The sequence below is a fragment of the Tasmannia lanceolata genome, unplaced genomic scaffold, assembly GCF_043159265.1.
Source record: "Tasmannia lanceolata isolate RefF3 unplaced genomic scaffold, GAP_Taslan_0.1 ptg000011l, whole genome shotgun sequence".
Taxonomy (NCBI): domain Eukaryota; kingdom Viridiplantae; phylum Streptophyta; class Magnoliopsida; order Canellales; family Winteraceae; genus Tasmannia; species Tasmannia lanceolata.
Window position 1 is genome coordinate 4980424 of NW_027518688.1, and position 16090 is coordinate 4996513.

The window sequence follows — 16090 nt, forward strand, 5'->3', positions numbered from 1 at the left end:
TTTAGATAATAGGGCATCTCGCTCTCCGAAATTCAGTAGAACAACAACGCTATTCCAACGAAAGGGGCTTCGGGTTTACCGAGATTTCGGCAAAATAACGGCGCTATTTAGATAATAGGGCCTCGTATTCTCCAAAATTCAGCAGAACAACGGCACTATTTTGACGAAGGGGTTTTGGGTTTGCCGAGATTTCGGTAGAACAACGGTGCTATTATGGAAAAATAGCTCGCAGTTCTGCAAAATTTGACAGAATAACGACGTTCTTTAAAAGATGTTGCTCTGAATCTTGTGAAATTCGACAGAATGCCAACGCCCAGTGTGAGCTACCTAAGATTTCTCTACTTTCTCTCTTCTAAAGCAAAGAACCTAGGATTTTCTGGAAAATTTTTAACTGAAAAACCAGAAAAGAAATAACCAGAAGTTAAAAACTAAACCAGAGAATAGTTAAAATTTGATTTTACTCTTACTCCCTATTTATAGGGGTCAAACTAAGATTTTTGCACTCTGCAAAATTGGAGAAATCCAATTTCGAATTCTGCAAAAATTGGCGTGACACTGACATGGTCGGCAACATTTCGAAAAATATGATTTTTCGTCTCTTTTGACTGATTTTCAGGGAGTTTCGGCGGACCGTAACTCCTCCATTTGGACTCCGAATAGCACGCGGTTAGATCCGTTGGATTCCTCGTTCTGAGGAGATTCTAATGAACCTAATATCGATGGTTTTCGGAACACGAAGTGTTTTTGGATAAAAACAAATGTTTATGACTCAAAGCTAACTTCTCAGTTGAAAGGTCGTATGAATACGGGCTTTTTGGCCGTGCCGTGAAAGGCAGTATACCGTGTAAAGACGGGCTTTTGTTTCGCCTCTGGGGTAAAGTTCTTTTTTGAAAAGTTATCCTAGTTTCATAACTTAGAGAGAGATCGAGAGAAAGACTACAGGTGCTCTGGGACTCGTCATGAGACTATTCTTCGTGATAACCTCTCATTAGTTTCACCTTGACAAAATTGAGTGTCTACAGACGTCTCTGAGAATTTTCGAAGAAAAATCCACTGTCGAGGTTCAGTTCCCTTCGTGTTTGGACGATTGAACCGGACATCCGAACACCCTTAATCGAGCATCCGAAGTGCGGGCTAGGTTTTTCGCGAATATTCCAGATTTTATTCTGATTTTCTCAAAACTTCAAAAATTCGTATCTTCTTCGTTCAGACTCAAATTTGCGCGAGGTCGGATCCGATGAATTCCTTATGAAGTGAGGAATCTGCCAAACCTGATTTCACGCTCTGAATTCATAGTTTCACCTTGACAAAATTGAGTGTCTACAGACGTCTCTGAGAATTTTCGAAGAAAAATCCACTCTCAGGGTTCAGTTCCCTTCGTGTTTGGACGATTGAACCGGACATCCGAACACCCTTAATCGAGCGTCCGAAGTGCGGGCTAGGTTTTTCATGAATATTCCAGATTTTATTCTGATTTTCTCAAAACTTCAAAAATTCGTATCTTCTTCGTTCAGACTGAAATTTGCGCGAGGTCGGATCCGATGAATTCCTTATGAAGCGAGGAATCTGCCAAACCTGATTTCACGCTCTGAATTCATACGAACGATTACTATAAAATCATTCAAGATTCTAGGTCAAAATTCTCAAAACTCTAATTCCCGATCTTGAGTTCATCTGAATTAATAACGATACTAATCCCAATGAATTCAAGATCAGTCATCATATTCTTAAATAAACGAGATCAAACATCTGATCGATTTTTGTAAACCATAAAACCCTTGAGTTAGGGTTCCTAGCATACATAATCTTACGTAGAACATAAATCGTACCTTGATTCGCGTTTGCAAATTCCAAATCGTGATCTCCTTGGTCTTCTTCTCTGTCTCCTTCTCCACGGAATTCTTCTCCTAGGCCTGAACAAAACATTTTAGGGTTTGATTTACCTCCCCATAAGATATATTTATAGGCTTTCTTAAGAAGCTCTAATTACACCCAATTCTCTAAAGACAAAAATGCCCCTCTTTTAAAGAGGAGATGAAGTTTGAATAAGGATATTTTGGGTATTTAACCCCACGCATTCAACACAAACTCACAAACGTCCATTCAACACAAACTCACACACGTCCACTCATACATAACGGGTGCACTGACGGACTTCATCTGGCGATTTTAGTCCGAACAATCTTCTCGTGTCTCCCGTCATGGCTACACCGGCTCTAAGCTCGACAACCACCTGTACCCTGGTCTACTTTCCAACCAACTAGAACACCAAAAACCTACTAGAATAGAAAAAATTTCTACAAAGACATCTTTCCAGTCCAGTCAGCCTCAATGTCATTCCTTTTCCTTTTTATTCCTTTCCCAAGCATCCAAACGGACCTAAGAAAGCGTAGCAAATTACGACACCTCGTTAAAGCAACATCACATAGATAGATATGGAGGACAGCTCGGAGAGTCCTGCAATAGTTAATTGCCATTCTCTTCCGCACAAAAAAGCAGCAGCAGCAGAGGGGATAGGGACGACAGCCAAGACAGAGTCACGGATACCAATTAATCGTTAATGGGACCATTTCCACCTCAAGCCGAACAACCATACCTTGTAGTGTACTAACTGAACCCCACTCCTACCTTTAACATTTTGTACTTTCCTATTTGGCTGCCCTACAATTCCCAAAATGCTATCCCCACCTAACAAGACAAAGATGGAACAATGATACCTGCGCCAAGTGTTTTGATAAACATGCGCTCCAATTGTTCGTCGTGTTGTGTTTAAAGGGATGTCAGAGGATTTTACTGTTCTCAAACAGCTCTTTAAACCCTTTAGATACTACACGACACTCAAGTGTCTTTAAACCCATTAGATACTACACCACATACAAGTGTAGCTCATGTTTATCGAAATAAGTGGCGCAGATATCATTTCCCAAAAGGGTGCCCTTAGCAAAAGAAAACAAAGACAACAAAACAAAGAAAAGAGTGCCCATAACATTTCAAAAAAGAAAACTGACAGCATAGAGAACGGAAATGATATATTTGCCCCCCCCCCCTTTTTTGTTTTATTATTATTTTTACGTGTAAAAGAGTAATCATAAGCATAATTACCAAAATGCGATATGAAAATTATATTTTCACCCCTTTAAGCACAAGTTTAGGCCCCGACAATGAACAAAACTTCGCTCCTCTATGTGGAGTAGCTACGTGGGCGAGTAAGATTCTTCCACGTTGAGGACTTTTTAACGCAAAAAATACTCAATTTTCATCAGACCATAGTACGCCTAACCTTTTAACACAGCCACACTTTTAGGCCAAAAAATTTACCTTCCGTGAGGACAAGTACCCCTAAACCCTTTTAACGCAGCTTGCACTCTTTAGACGAAAAAAAATTAACTTTTTTATGACAATCGTACCCTTTGCCCTATTATACTTTCTTTTTATGCCTTCTTTTCTCCTTCCTTCTTGTTTCCTCTTCGGCCTTCAATCTTTCTCCTCTCCGACTTTCCTTGTAAAAGCTTTCTAAGGAAAAGAATCCTTAAAAAAATTTCCTAGTGGCCAAACATGCCCATGTGATTTATAAAAGAAAAACAAGAATTCATTCCCTAAAAAAATTTCCTGATGGCCAAACATGCACATTGTGATTTACAAAAGGAAAATGAGAATTCATAAATTTGCGGCCCCCCCGCCCCCCTTTTCTTCCTTGGGCCACCCTCTTGTAGTGTAAAAGGGTAGTGATAGATACATTGTAGTGGGCTGGCCCAACGAAGAAAAGGGGGCAATTATATCATTACCTTTTTCAAAACTCACTTTGCGCAAATGGTTAAAAGTCTATTTTAGATGAAAAAATAATACCGCAAAGGGTATTATCGTCCTCATGAAAGTTTTTTTTTTTTTTTTTTTTCGTCTAAAGAGTACAGGCTGCGTTAAAGGGTTTAGGGGTACTATTGTCCAAGGTTTTAAATTTCAGTTTCGGTACCGATTTTGGAGCCCACTGAAATCCGAGAAATTTGATATTTCATCTCAAAAATTCAGACCGAAATTCTGAAATTTTATAACATTTTTTTTTTAAATATTGACATTTCTAGAAATTTCGAATAGAAATTATTGAAATTATGAAATTACAGCTGAAATTTGGGCAAATTTCGGTTTCGGTTCCCACCGCCTTTGTCCTCACAAAAGATAAATTTCTTTCCCAAAGTGTGGCTGCGTGAAAGTTTCCAATATAAAATACTCTTGCAAGTTGCAAGTTGCAAGCAAGGTTTAAAATTTCGGTTTCCATACCGGTTTCGTACTCTGAAATTTCGAAATTTTGGTCGAAATCCAGTACCACAAAGAAAAAGGTATTTTATTCAATATTAAATTTCGGTAATTTCGGTATAATATTGAAATTTCGAAATTTCAACCGAAATAAATGACCGTTTCGGTTTTTGGTGGTTTCGGTCATGGTTTAAAATTTCGGTTTCAGTAGCCATTTTGGACCCCATAGAAAACCGAAATTTCGGTCCGAAATTTGGTATTAAGCACCGAAATTTGGGTTTGAAATTTCGGCCGAAATTTTGTAGCAATTTTTTTTTTATTAAAAAAATGGCAATAAAACGAAATTTCGGACCGAAATTCCCAAAATTCGAAAATTGGCGAAATTCTGAATTTCGGTGAATTTCGGTTTCGGTCCTCATCGAAATCGGAATGATTTCGGTCGAAATTTTAAGCCATGGTTTTGGTATCGGTATCCACCGAAATTTCGGTCGAAATTTAAAACCAGCAAAGGAAAATTATATATTCGTCCTTACTTTTTTACTTTGGACAGTCTCACTACTGTAAAAGAGTAGTCATAAATTTACTTAGAGGGACTGTCCGCCCCAAGTAAAAACAATGACCATTACATCGATTACCGAAGCAAAAGCATTTCTAGTTTGTATTCTGCCTTTTTCAGTTGACGTATATTATATCATATTCTCACTCTCAGAGTCTCAGAGAGAGAGAGAGAGAGAGAGAGAGAGAGGACAATTAAGAAATGGGTCTTGGGTCTCCTCTGCAACTGTTACTTCTTGTGCTGGTAGTAATGGTGAAGGGAGGAGAATCAATCACTAATTCAGAAGATATCTCAGCTCTCAAACAGATAAAGAATGCAATCGAACCCTCATCGATTACACCAGGCTCTTGTTTGAGCACTTGGGACTTCTCACTCGATCCCTGCCAAACCCTCTTCGGCGACCACTTCACCTGCGGATTCCGGTGCGACATCACCGTCTCCGGCGAAAGCAGAGTCACCGAACTCACCCTCGATCCCGCCGGTTATTCCGGAACCCTCTCCCTCTCCCCCCTCTCCTTCCTCCAAACCCTAGACCTCTCCGACAATCTCTTCTCCGGAGAAATCCCACCCACTTTATCCAATCTCACCTCCCTCCGCCGCCTCAGCCTCTCTCGTAACTCATTTTCCGGCCCCATTCCGGCCCAAATTTCATCTCTCTCTTCCCTCCAAGAGCTCTATTTAGATAACAACCTTCTCTCCGGTCCGATTCCGGCCACTTTTTCAAATCTTCAAAACTTGAGCAGGCTCGAGTTGCAGTCCAACAAACTCTCCGCTGAATTTCCCGACCTGGGTTCTCTCAAATCTCTCTCTTTTTTAGACACCAGTGATAATTTGATTTCCGGGAAGCTCCCCTCGACCTTGCCAGAATCTTTAGTTGAGATATCAATGAGAAACAATGCTTTAGAGGGGGAGTTGCCCGAGATTTCGATAACAATGTTGACATTTTTACAAGTTATGGATCTTAGCCATAACAAACTCTCTGGAGGACTATCCTCTATACTCTTCTCTCATCCTTCGCTCCAGCAATTGACTCTTTCTCACAACCATTTTACCTACTTGAAAGTCCCCAACGATTATGGGATTAATAGCGAGTTGATAGCTTTGGATTTAGGCTACAATGATTTTGAGGGTTTTTTGCCTCCTTTCATAGCGATGATGCCGACATTATCAGCTCTGTCTTTGGAGAGCAACAGATTTACAGGGATGATACCTACTTTGTATGGCTTGAAAACCGCTCTTCCGGTGGCCGGAACGTCGCCTTTTGTTAGACTATTACTCTCCGGGAACTACCTTTTTGGCCCAATTCCGAGCCCTCTTCTTACTATGAAACCAGGCTCTGCTACAGTGAGTTTAGTTGATAATTGTCTTTTTAACTGCCCACTTTCTTTCTTCTTTTGTCAAGGTGGATTGCAGAAATCGTTAATGGCATGTAAGAGTTTCAGCCCTGTAATACCCTAGCAGTTTTTTTTCCTTTTGTTTTTTGGTTTTTATTGATGTTTTAGGGTTTTTTTTTTTTCAATGTAAATTTTGGATTTGGGTTAATGAAACAGATGGGTTTCGGAGGACTAGATTTCTGGTTGTACAAAAGCAGCAGCTTATTGTTCATTGATGTGTGACTTAAAATTTTCTGGGAGTAGTCGAAGTTTGGTTTCTACTTTTGGTTTTATTTCTTATTCTTTTCCTCTATTTTGGCACTTTACAGAGACATTGAATTGAATTGCTGTTGAAGGTTTGGTAGCATCATTTACTGTCTGTCAGTTGAGATTTATTTTTTAATACAAAAGAAGAAAAAGAGTAGGATGTTCGTCATTTCCATGGAGAATCTTATCTGGGAAGACCTTTCTCTAAATTTAGTTTCTTTTCCTGTTAATTTAGGGAGATTATATTTTCACCCCTCTGCAGTACGCATTCGCCCCTTCATGACGTGAACAGTGACCAACTTCAAAGCTTTTTGACGTCAAATCACGTTAAAGTGGGTGAATCCGTACTGCAGCGGGGTGAAAATATCATATCCCTTAATTTATTAGGAAATTTGGGTTACAGTGTATGAACTTTGTTTGGTGGAATGGATAATGCCATACTTTGAATTTAAATTTCGGTTTCGGTACCGGTTTCGGACCCCTTGAAAATCGAAATTTCAGCCCAATTCCGGCAAAACAAAGAAAAGACTATTTTATTCAATATTAAATTTCGGTCCAAATTTCTGTAAAATATTAAATTAATTAAGGGATAAATACATTTACCTCCCCTCTAGTTTCTGACACATCCACTTCAACCCCTATGGTTTAAAAATTGACAAAGACATCCCCTCTAGTTTCATTGGGTTTTTTTAACTAGACGGTCCAAACGGAACGCGTCAAATGACCCATTTGCCCTCTGTTTTAAGTCAACTGAAAATGAAGAAAACAACAGTTCGGTTTTTTATCTTTGGGTTTTTTATCCTTGGGTTTTTACTCAACGGAACTAGGGTTTTCACTGTGTGGAAGACGAACGACGATTTCCGGTCATCTTCAACCTTGGAACCATCGATTCGAGGGTTTCTAAAACATTCGTCTTCTCCAAGCGTTTCAGGTTTGGAAGATTTCTGTCTTTTAATGTCGTGTTGTGGGAATATTGTAGAAAATGATTGGTAGGTGTTAAAATAGTTTACAAACCCTTTTGTCTCTAAATATTTTAGGAAGTTTTAAAGGCTTGATTCCAAAGTTCCCACTTAAAACAAAGTTTCTGTGATTTTTTAATGAAAAATTGTCGGGTTAGGTGTTCTTTCGATGTAAACTGTAATATTAGTTAGGGTTTATGAGTATTTTATTGGTTTTTGTGGAATGACGAATTTTTTTGTGGAGAAACACTATGTTGTGGTCCCAATTTGTGAGAAAGATATCATTTTGCCCCCTTTTTAGGGCTTTTTGTGCTATCTGTCTTGCATATGGTGTTACTGTGGTCCCACTTAGATTGTTGTGGTATCTGTGTTGCATATTTGTGTTCACATTAAGCATGTTAGGTTCCCCCACTGGAGATTCAGTGTTTTTTTTTGCTTTGAAAGTAGGGTGCATATGTTGTGGTCCCCCCCTGGAGAATCCATGTATTTTGGATTGAAAATAGGGGTCTGCCACTGCAGATGTGCAAATGTTGTGGTCCCCCGACTGGAAATTCTATGATTTATGCTTTGAAAGTAGGGTCTCCCTCTGCGCAATGAGTGAATGTTTTTGCTTTGTTTTTTGCTTTCTAATTAGGGGTCTAGCAGTACAATTGGGTATATATTGTGTTGTCCCTTTGTAAAGTCAATGCTTTTGCTTTAAAATTAGCGTTGTCCCTATACAAATTAGTATATGTAGTGGTTCCCTACTGGAAATGATTATATGTTGATTTGAAATGATTATATGATGCTTTGAAATGGTCCCCTTCTATCACTGTTGAGTTAAATGCAATGCGTATATGTTGTCCCTTTCAGTGTATTTTAACTTTGTTCTTTACCTTTATATGGCAGTGATGGCCCCTGGGTATCTCACTTTCGAGGTGCATCATGCTTGGGAATTTGACAGTAAAAAGAGGGGGTATAAAGGGGGAACTGTGACGCACATCGATGACATCGACCCAGATTTGTTATCATTGTTTGAAATGCAAGACATGGTGGGAGAGATAGTTGGTGTTCCTATCCATTTGTTTATGTACCATACGGTCTCAGGGAGAGGTAAGCATTGTGGTTTTCGAAGGATTGATTCAGACAGAGATGCCCTAGAAATGATAGACCTTCATAAAGGGAAGTCTACAATTCAGATATATCTTGACACTCCCCCATTGCCAGCAAGTATAGCTGATGTCTTGGGAGGGACATCACAAGGACATGTTGTGGGAGGTGATGGAGGTTTGCATGGGCAAGTTGTGGCCTCCATTCCAACAGGTGGTAGCACCTCCATTCCAGCAGGTGGTAGTGAGAGGCATGGTGAAGCTGTTGATGATGAAGAGCACACCCCCATTCCAACAGGTGGTAGCACCTCCATTCCAATAAGTGGTAGCTCCTTCATTCCAACAAGTGGTAGTGAGAGGCATGGTGAAGCTGTCGATGATGAAGAGCACCCCCACATTCCAACATGTGGTAGCACCTCCATTCCAATAGGTGGTAGCTCCTCAATTCCAACAGGTGGTAGTGAGAGGCATGGTGAAGCTCTCGATGATGAAGAGCACACCCCCATTCCATCAGATAGTAGTGATGAAGATTTTGAAGACTCTGATTCAGAGGATGAAGATTTTGTTGCCTCTACAATGTCATATTACAGTGGGAGTAGTTGTGGATTAGGCAGTGAGTCTGATTATGTCGATGAATCTGCTGATATTTGTGGGAGATGATGTACATGAAGATGAAGATGTGGTTGGGGCATGTGGAGAGGAGGTTATACCTGATGATCCTCTGATGTCAAATGCATGTGAATATGAGGAAGATGAGTATTACCGTAGAAGTCCAATATCTTCTTCAAATGAAAGAGAACCCAATATAGAGTTAAATGAGCATGTGGACATGGAGAAGCTACTGTTGGCCGTGGGGATGATTTTCAACTCCCACAAAGTGTTTAGAGCTGCATTGAAAGAGTATGCAATTCAGCATGGGTTTGAGTACATGTATGTCAAGAATGAGCCTTCCAGAGTTACTGCAGAATGCAAGAGCAAATGTGGTTGGAGAATACATGCATCTCATATGCAACATGGAGAATGATTTCAAATAAAAACTTTCAATTCCATTCATAAGTACCCTAGATCATATAACAACCACCATGTTTCTTCTACTTGGCTGTCGTCAAAATATGTTGAGAAGATCAGGGATGATCCCAAATAGAATGTTCATGCAATACGGAAGAGTATTAAGAGAGATTTCAAGGTTGATGTACCTAAGTCAAAGATTTATAGGGCCAAGAGGAAGGCTTTAGAATGCATTGAGGGAGGGTATGTTGAGCAATATGCTAGAATTTGGGACTACTGTGATCTAGTCAGGGTTAAAAACCCAGGTAGTTGTTTGAAGTTGAAGGTCGAGAGGCCTACTTTGGATGTGTTTCCAACCTTTCAGAGGCTATATATCAGTCTCCATGCTATGAGGTCGGGATTCTTGGTCGGTTGTAGGCCTTTTATAGGCTTGGATGGCTGCCATTTAAAAGGTCGATGGGGAGGCCAAATTCTAAGTGCAGTTGGGAAGGATGCAAATGATCAGATGTTCCCAATAGCCTATGCAATAGTGGAGGCTGAATTGAAAGAGTCATGGACTTGGTTTCTGACAACACTCCTCAATGACATTGGTCAAATTGAGACTCATGGTTGGACCTTCATTTCTGACAGACAGAAGTTATACATCATTTACTTACAGTTTCAAGTGTTTATATGGTAATGTAGTTGTCTTTTAATTCTAGAATTCTATAATTGTACCTATCACCTTGTTATTGCAGGGATTGGTTGAAAGTTTTGAAGATATCTTGCCAAATGCGGACCACAGGTTTTGTGTCAGGCATATGTATAGCAACTTTAAGGCGGAGTTCAAGGGTAAGATTTTGAAGGATACTATGTGGGCAGCAGCATATGCTAGCACTCCAATTGAATTTCAGAGGCACATGGCAGAGATGCAGAAGCTTGATAAGCAAGCTCATGCATATCTTACGAAAATTAATCCTACATTATGGTCAAGATCAGCATTTAGCCCTAGGCCTAAATGCAATCTTCTAGTGAACAACCTGTTGGAGACATTCAATGCCTTTATTCTACCTGCTAGGGACAAGCCCATTGTAACGATGTTGGAAACCATAAGAAGGCTTCTTATGGGGAGATTCCAGAAGCAGAGATCAGATATGGAGAGTTATAGGGGACCTATCTGCCCCAAAAAACAAGAGAAGTTGGAGAAGGCAAAGGTTGCGGCTTGTGATTGCCATGTCGAATGGTCTGGTGGGGAGGAGTATGAAGTCCAAAGGTATGGGAAGCAATATGTTGTTAACTTAGGGCAAAAGACTTGTGGATGTAGGAGTTGGGACTTGAGTGGTATCCCATGCATGCATGCTATTGCAGCCATCTTCTACCAGCATGAGACTGTAGAGAAATATGTCGACCCCTGCTACCAGAAAGATGCCTTCCAGAGGAGTTATAAAGAACTGATTCACCCCATGCCTAGTATGGAGCAGTGGCCATCTTTAGACATGGACCCGGTCCTCCCACCTCCAATAAGAAGGCCCCCAGGAAGGCCAAAGAAGTTGAGGAGGAGGGATGCAGATGAACCCAGAAGACCTACAAATCCATTCAAGTTAGTAAGAAAGCATGGGTCACTAAAATGTAGTAAGTGTGGTCTGTTTGGACACAACAGTTGCACTTGCAAAGGGCCTATCAAAGAAAAAAGGAAGTGGGCTTCTCGAGGGAGAAGAACACCATCTACTACTACTGATGCAGCTGGTGCTAGTACATCTGTTGTTGGGCATCGTAGGGGGAAAGAACCAGTCACCAGGGGCTTGCACACACCTGGAGGAAGAAGTGAGAGAGGTGGGAGAGGTAGTAGAGGTGGGAGAAGAGGCCATTTTTTCTCTTATCCGACAAGAAAAGTAAGTAACCTTCATAGTTCCTTATCTTTCCATATGAGTTAGTACATATCACTATGACCTAACTTCTTGTTGTAGTCACCTCGCAAATTAAGTGCACATGGTGCTACTGCTAGTACTTCCAGCTGTTGGAAGTACTTCTGTACCTTATTTTGGGACCCAACAGTCTTCAGCTCCAGGTGGGAAGTGATGTTTGGATTCTCTTCATAGATGTCTTCAGCTCCAAGTGGAGGGTTTTTGATGGGCATGCTTACTTTCAAGTTGAAGATGGCCAATGTTTTGAAAGTTTATTGCAGGGATTAGTTATGTTATGTTAACAATGTTATGTAAACACTGTTTTTTCCATATTCTTCATGAATACTTAGGGGGTCAAATACAGAATGTTGATTGTTCATGACTGTTTGTGGGCCGACTGGTTGTCTTCTTCTTGCACGTGGAGGGTTTTGGGTTTTTGTAATGAACAGGTGTAATTTGACATTGGTTTCAGATGGCATACGAGTCTTTGTAATGCAAATGACAGACATGTATTTCTCCGTGGCTTGTATTAAATGAACAGGTGGTCTATGCTTCTATTGAATGAACAAGTGATCTATGCTTGTATTGAATGGATATTTGTCCATGGGTTGTATTAAATGAACAGGTGCTCTATGCTCGTATTGAATGGAATTTGCTTCATGCTTATATTCAATCAACAGGTGCTCTGTGCTTGTAATGAATGGGATCTGCGTCATGCTTGTATTCAATCAACAGGTGCTCTATGCTTGTAATGAATGGGATATGCTTCATGCTTGTATTCAATGAACAGGTTCTACATGCTTCTATTCAATGAACATGTGCTACATGCTTGTATTGAATGAACAGGTGCAGCAGAATCATTGAATGAACAGGTGCTCTGCAGCTAGCGCTGCAACTCGAGCCGGGTTTTACCCGACCCGCATCGACCCGACCTGAAAATAGCCTGGGTTGGGTTCAGGTTTCATGGGTTTCGGGTCGAGCCGGGTTGAGCATTCAAAAGCCCGCATGAATCTCGGGTCGAGCCGGGTTTGAAGGGGCCCGACCCGACCCGACCCGAGTTACATAAGTTATAGTATGTACGTTTTTTTCTATTGTTGTTAAAAGTTAAAAGTGAAAACCTACGCACCCACTGTTATTGTATGTGAGTGTAATTTCTGCTTCTAAGAGTTGAGTTGATTCAAGTGTTTGATTCAGCATTGTTTGATTGTAATTACAACATTGTTTGATTCAAGTGTAATGTGAGTGTAATTACATCATTGTTTGATTCAAGTGCAATGTGAGTGTAATTTCTGCTTCTATGAGTTGAGTTGAGTTGCCTTGCCAAACAAGAATTTTCCTTAAAAAATTGCATCAACGTGAAAAAACCCGACTCGACCCGAGATTTATCATGGGTAGGGCCGGGTTTGGGAATCGTGGGTTTTCCGAAAAAAAACCCGACCCGACACGACTCGAGATATTTCTCGGGTAGGGTCGGGTTCTCCAAAACCTGACCCGCCCGACCCGAGTTGCAGCCCTATCTGCAGCAAAATCATTGAATTAACAGGTGCTTCATGCTTGTATTGAATGAACAGGTGCTTCATGTTTCTATTCAATGAACATGTGCTTCATGCTTGTATTCAATGGACAGGTGCTTCAAATGGGTTGTATTCAATGAACAGGTGCTCTATGCTTCTATTGAATGGTATCTGCTTCTTATGAACATGGTAATTCAAAATGGTAATTCAACCAGCTCATTCAACCTGATAATTGAACATGGTAATTCACAGTGGTTATTGAAGGTGCTGGCAATTGATGTTGATTGCATTCAATCATTATTAATGTTGGTTGAATTCCTTTCATGGTTGGTAAGTCAACATGGTAATTGAACCTAGTAATTCATACCAACCATTAAGAAGTATTCAGACCTCCCAATTAAGAAGTAAAAACCGAAATAACACCAAGCATCATGATAAGAAATAGATTGAAATCCACTTTCATTTCTTCAACACATTTCCTACAAAGATAGAGTTAGATTAGAAGTCTTTCAAAACATCATTTCAATACAGACACTAAGAAAACAGCACATAGAAGAGCAGCACCCCATGACATGGCAAGTAAGGTCCGCAAAATCTTTTCCCTGCGACGATACTTGTCGACTTCAGCGTCCAACCTTTGAAGCTCCGCCAGCACCTTTGAGAACTTCTGCATAACCTTCGGTACGATAGCACTTCCTCGAACACATATGGTGGATCCACCCATTCGAAAAAACCACAAGAAGCATCCATCTGAAATCATACAAGCTCATTTAGAGTTACCCCATAATTCATATCCAAAGTATAACTATTCACAAAAGATTGCTCACTTCATACCCAGAACACCCCAAAAACCTTCGCCCGAAGTTAGTGCTAGTCCATGATGTCCTTAGTGGCGTTCATTGTCCACAGTGGCATGGTGTGAAGGCAGAACCTTGTGAATGTTTACCACTCGAAGAGGAACCAGCTGATGCCATCTACCTAGGCCAAAAAATTACTCAACTATTATTTTTTCCAAATTAGGCAAACCCTTATAATGCACTTATAAGGGTTTCTTACTTGCAAATTAACCAACATTAACTGGTAGGGTTTCTATTAATACAACTCATTCCAAACCCTAACTTACAAGGGTTTCTGACAAATAAATCACAGCCACAAATCAAATACAAGAAAACCCCCAGAACTCAAATACAAAAAAAACCCCACAAATCAAACACAAGAAAACCCCCAAAAATCACAGCCAAGTAAAGAACAAACATTAGGGCTTTTTAAAAAGTAACATTAGGTTTACAGAACAACAAAAAATACATTGGATGAAATGACAAACTTTTCTGCCACAAATAGTAACAAATTTCACCACACAGACGTGATTAACAGTATATTACTTCGTTTGTAGAAGGGGAAATGATGAAATACATAGATGTAGTATAAAATCACAAAACATACTTGTAACCACGTGGGAGGTGTGTCCAGACAAGAACCCTAACTCTTCGAAGTTCCCTCTTCCACAACGAAGCTCTGTTTCAGATATTTAAAAAAAAAACGGTCTGTAAATGCGTTATACAAAGAGAACACAGATACAGGGGTATTTTGGTCCATAAAATATTAACCCTGGTTACTTTCTACTGTTCCGTCGGGTTAACGTAATGGCCAATTGACGGAAGGGGTATACTTATAACAAAACGAAACTAGAGAGGATGTCTTTGTCAATTTTTAAACCATAGGGGTTGAAGTGGATGTGTCAAAAACTAGAGGGGAGGTAAATGTATTTATCCCATTAATTAAAAAAATAGGTTTTTTGGGTGAAATTTGGGAAAAATTGAAATTTCGACCAAAATTTTAAAATTTCGGCCGAAATAAAATACCATTTCGGGTTTTTGTGATTTCGGTGTCGGTCTCCACCGAAATTTTGGATTTGGGTCGAAATTTAAAACCATGCTTTGAAATATCAGGATTTGCTAGCGTCCATCGCAAAAGGCATTTGGAGGATGCTCTGTTGCATGTCAGAGCAACCACACAGTGAATAAAGAGAAAATCAGCTGAAATGTGAGCTTCTGCAAAGCATCCGCGAAATGCCTTTTGCAATGGATGCTAGCAAATCCTCCTTCCCAATGATGTTAAGAAGACGAATGCTTCAATGGACTGTCGAAATTGTTCAAAGGTGAGGGACCCACTATGTTATACGTTTGAAACAACCAATTACTGGAGAAGTTTAAGCCTTTGGAGACGGCATTATTTAATATTTTGTACTTTAACACTCCCCCAACGTGTGGGCCCTCTTCTTAGGGTTGGCGTACACGTGGCACATGTGGCCCCTCTGATATCATATGAAACAACCAATTACTCCAAAAGCATAAGCCTTTGGGGAAGGCGTTGTTTAATCTTTTATACTTTAACAATAATAAGAGAAAATGACCAAAAAAAGGGCTTTCATATGACAATGACCTGTCAAGGGGGGAGAGTTGTAAATGACTAAAGTAGAGTTGTTTTGACGAGAATACCCTTACCGTACGTTTTTCTCTCTCCCTCTCCCTCTTTCTCTCTCTCCCCCTATCAAATCAAATTACAGGCTATGATTACCTTCAGCTGTTCTATTTTGAAATTTGAGAACCCCAAACCACTTTACAGTATACACCCACCTCTCTCTCTCTCTCTCTCTCTCTCTCTCTCTCTCTCTCTCTCTCCGGCGGTCTTCTCTGGCACTCTCTCTACCTCTCTCGCCAGCCCTCTCTCTCCCCGTCACCGGCACAAAAGAGGTTGGTACCCCTCTCACTGTGACTTTCTCCTTCAGTTTTTTCAGTTATTGTTCCCATAAAGTCTAGAAAACCCCTAAAGTTTGAGAAATAAATGGTTTGAAGTAATAATATTTGAGAATTCATTGGGTTCAAAACGTAATATATAACAAATCAGTTAACAAAACTCTTAATCTTTTTAAAGATCAATGGTTTATACAAATAATTTCTCACACATTATTGGTTTAAACCCCTAAAGTTTGAAAAATTAATAGTTTAAACCAATCATTTGTGAGATATCATTCGTTTAAACCTCTAATATTTTAAAAATCAGTTGAGAAAACACCTAATTTTTCAAAGAACAATGGTTTAAATTAATAATTTGTAAAACATTAATGGTTTAAACCACTAAGTTTTGAAAAAAAATGGTTTAAACCAATATTTGTGAGAAATCGTTTTTTA

General features: G+C 39.9%; 1 protein-coding gene across 1 annotated transcript; it reads left to right on the top strand.

Annotated features, from left to right (window-relative positions):
- Nucleotides 1-4937: 4937 nt before the first annotated feature.
- LOC143886115 (Leucine-rich repeat (LRR) family protein) lies at nucleotides 4938-6375 on the top strand. Its single transcript, XM_077390082.1, has one exon. The coding sequence runs from the start codon at nucleotides 5009-5011 to the stop codon at nucleotides 6263-6265; it is 1257 nt and encodes a 418-aa protein (XP_077246197.1). The 5' UTR covers nucleotides 4938-5008; the 3' UTR covers nucleotides 6266-6375.
- The last annotated feature ends 9715 nt before the right edge of the window (nucleotides 6376-16090 follow it).

Bases quoted from the DNA above. Each gene is read 5' to 3' on its own strand.
- LOC143886115 (XM_077390082.1), top strand. From the start codon at position 5,009: ATGGGTCTTGGGTCTCCTCTGCAACTGTTACTTCTTGTGCTGGTAGTA.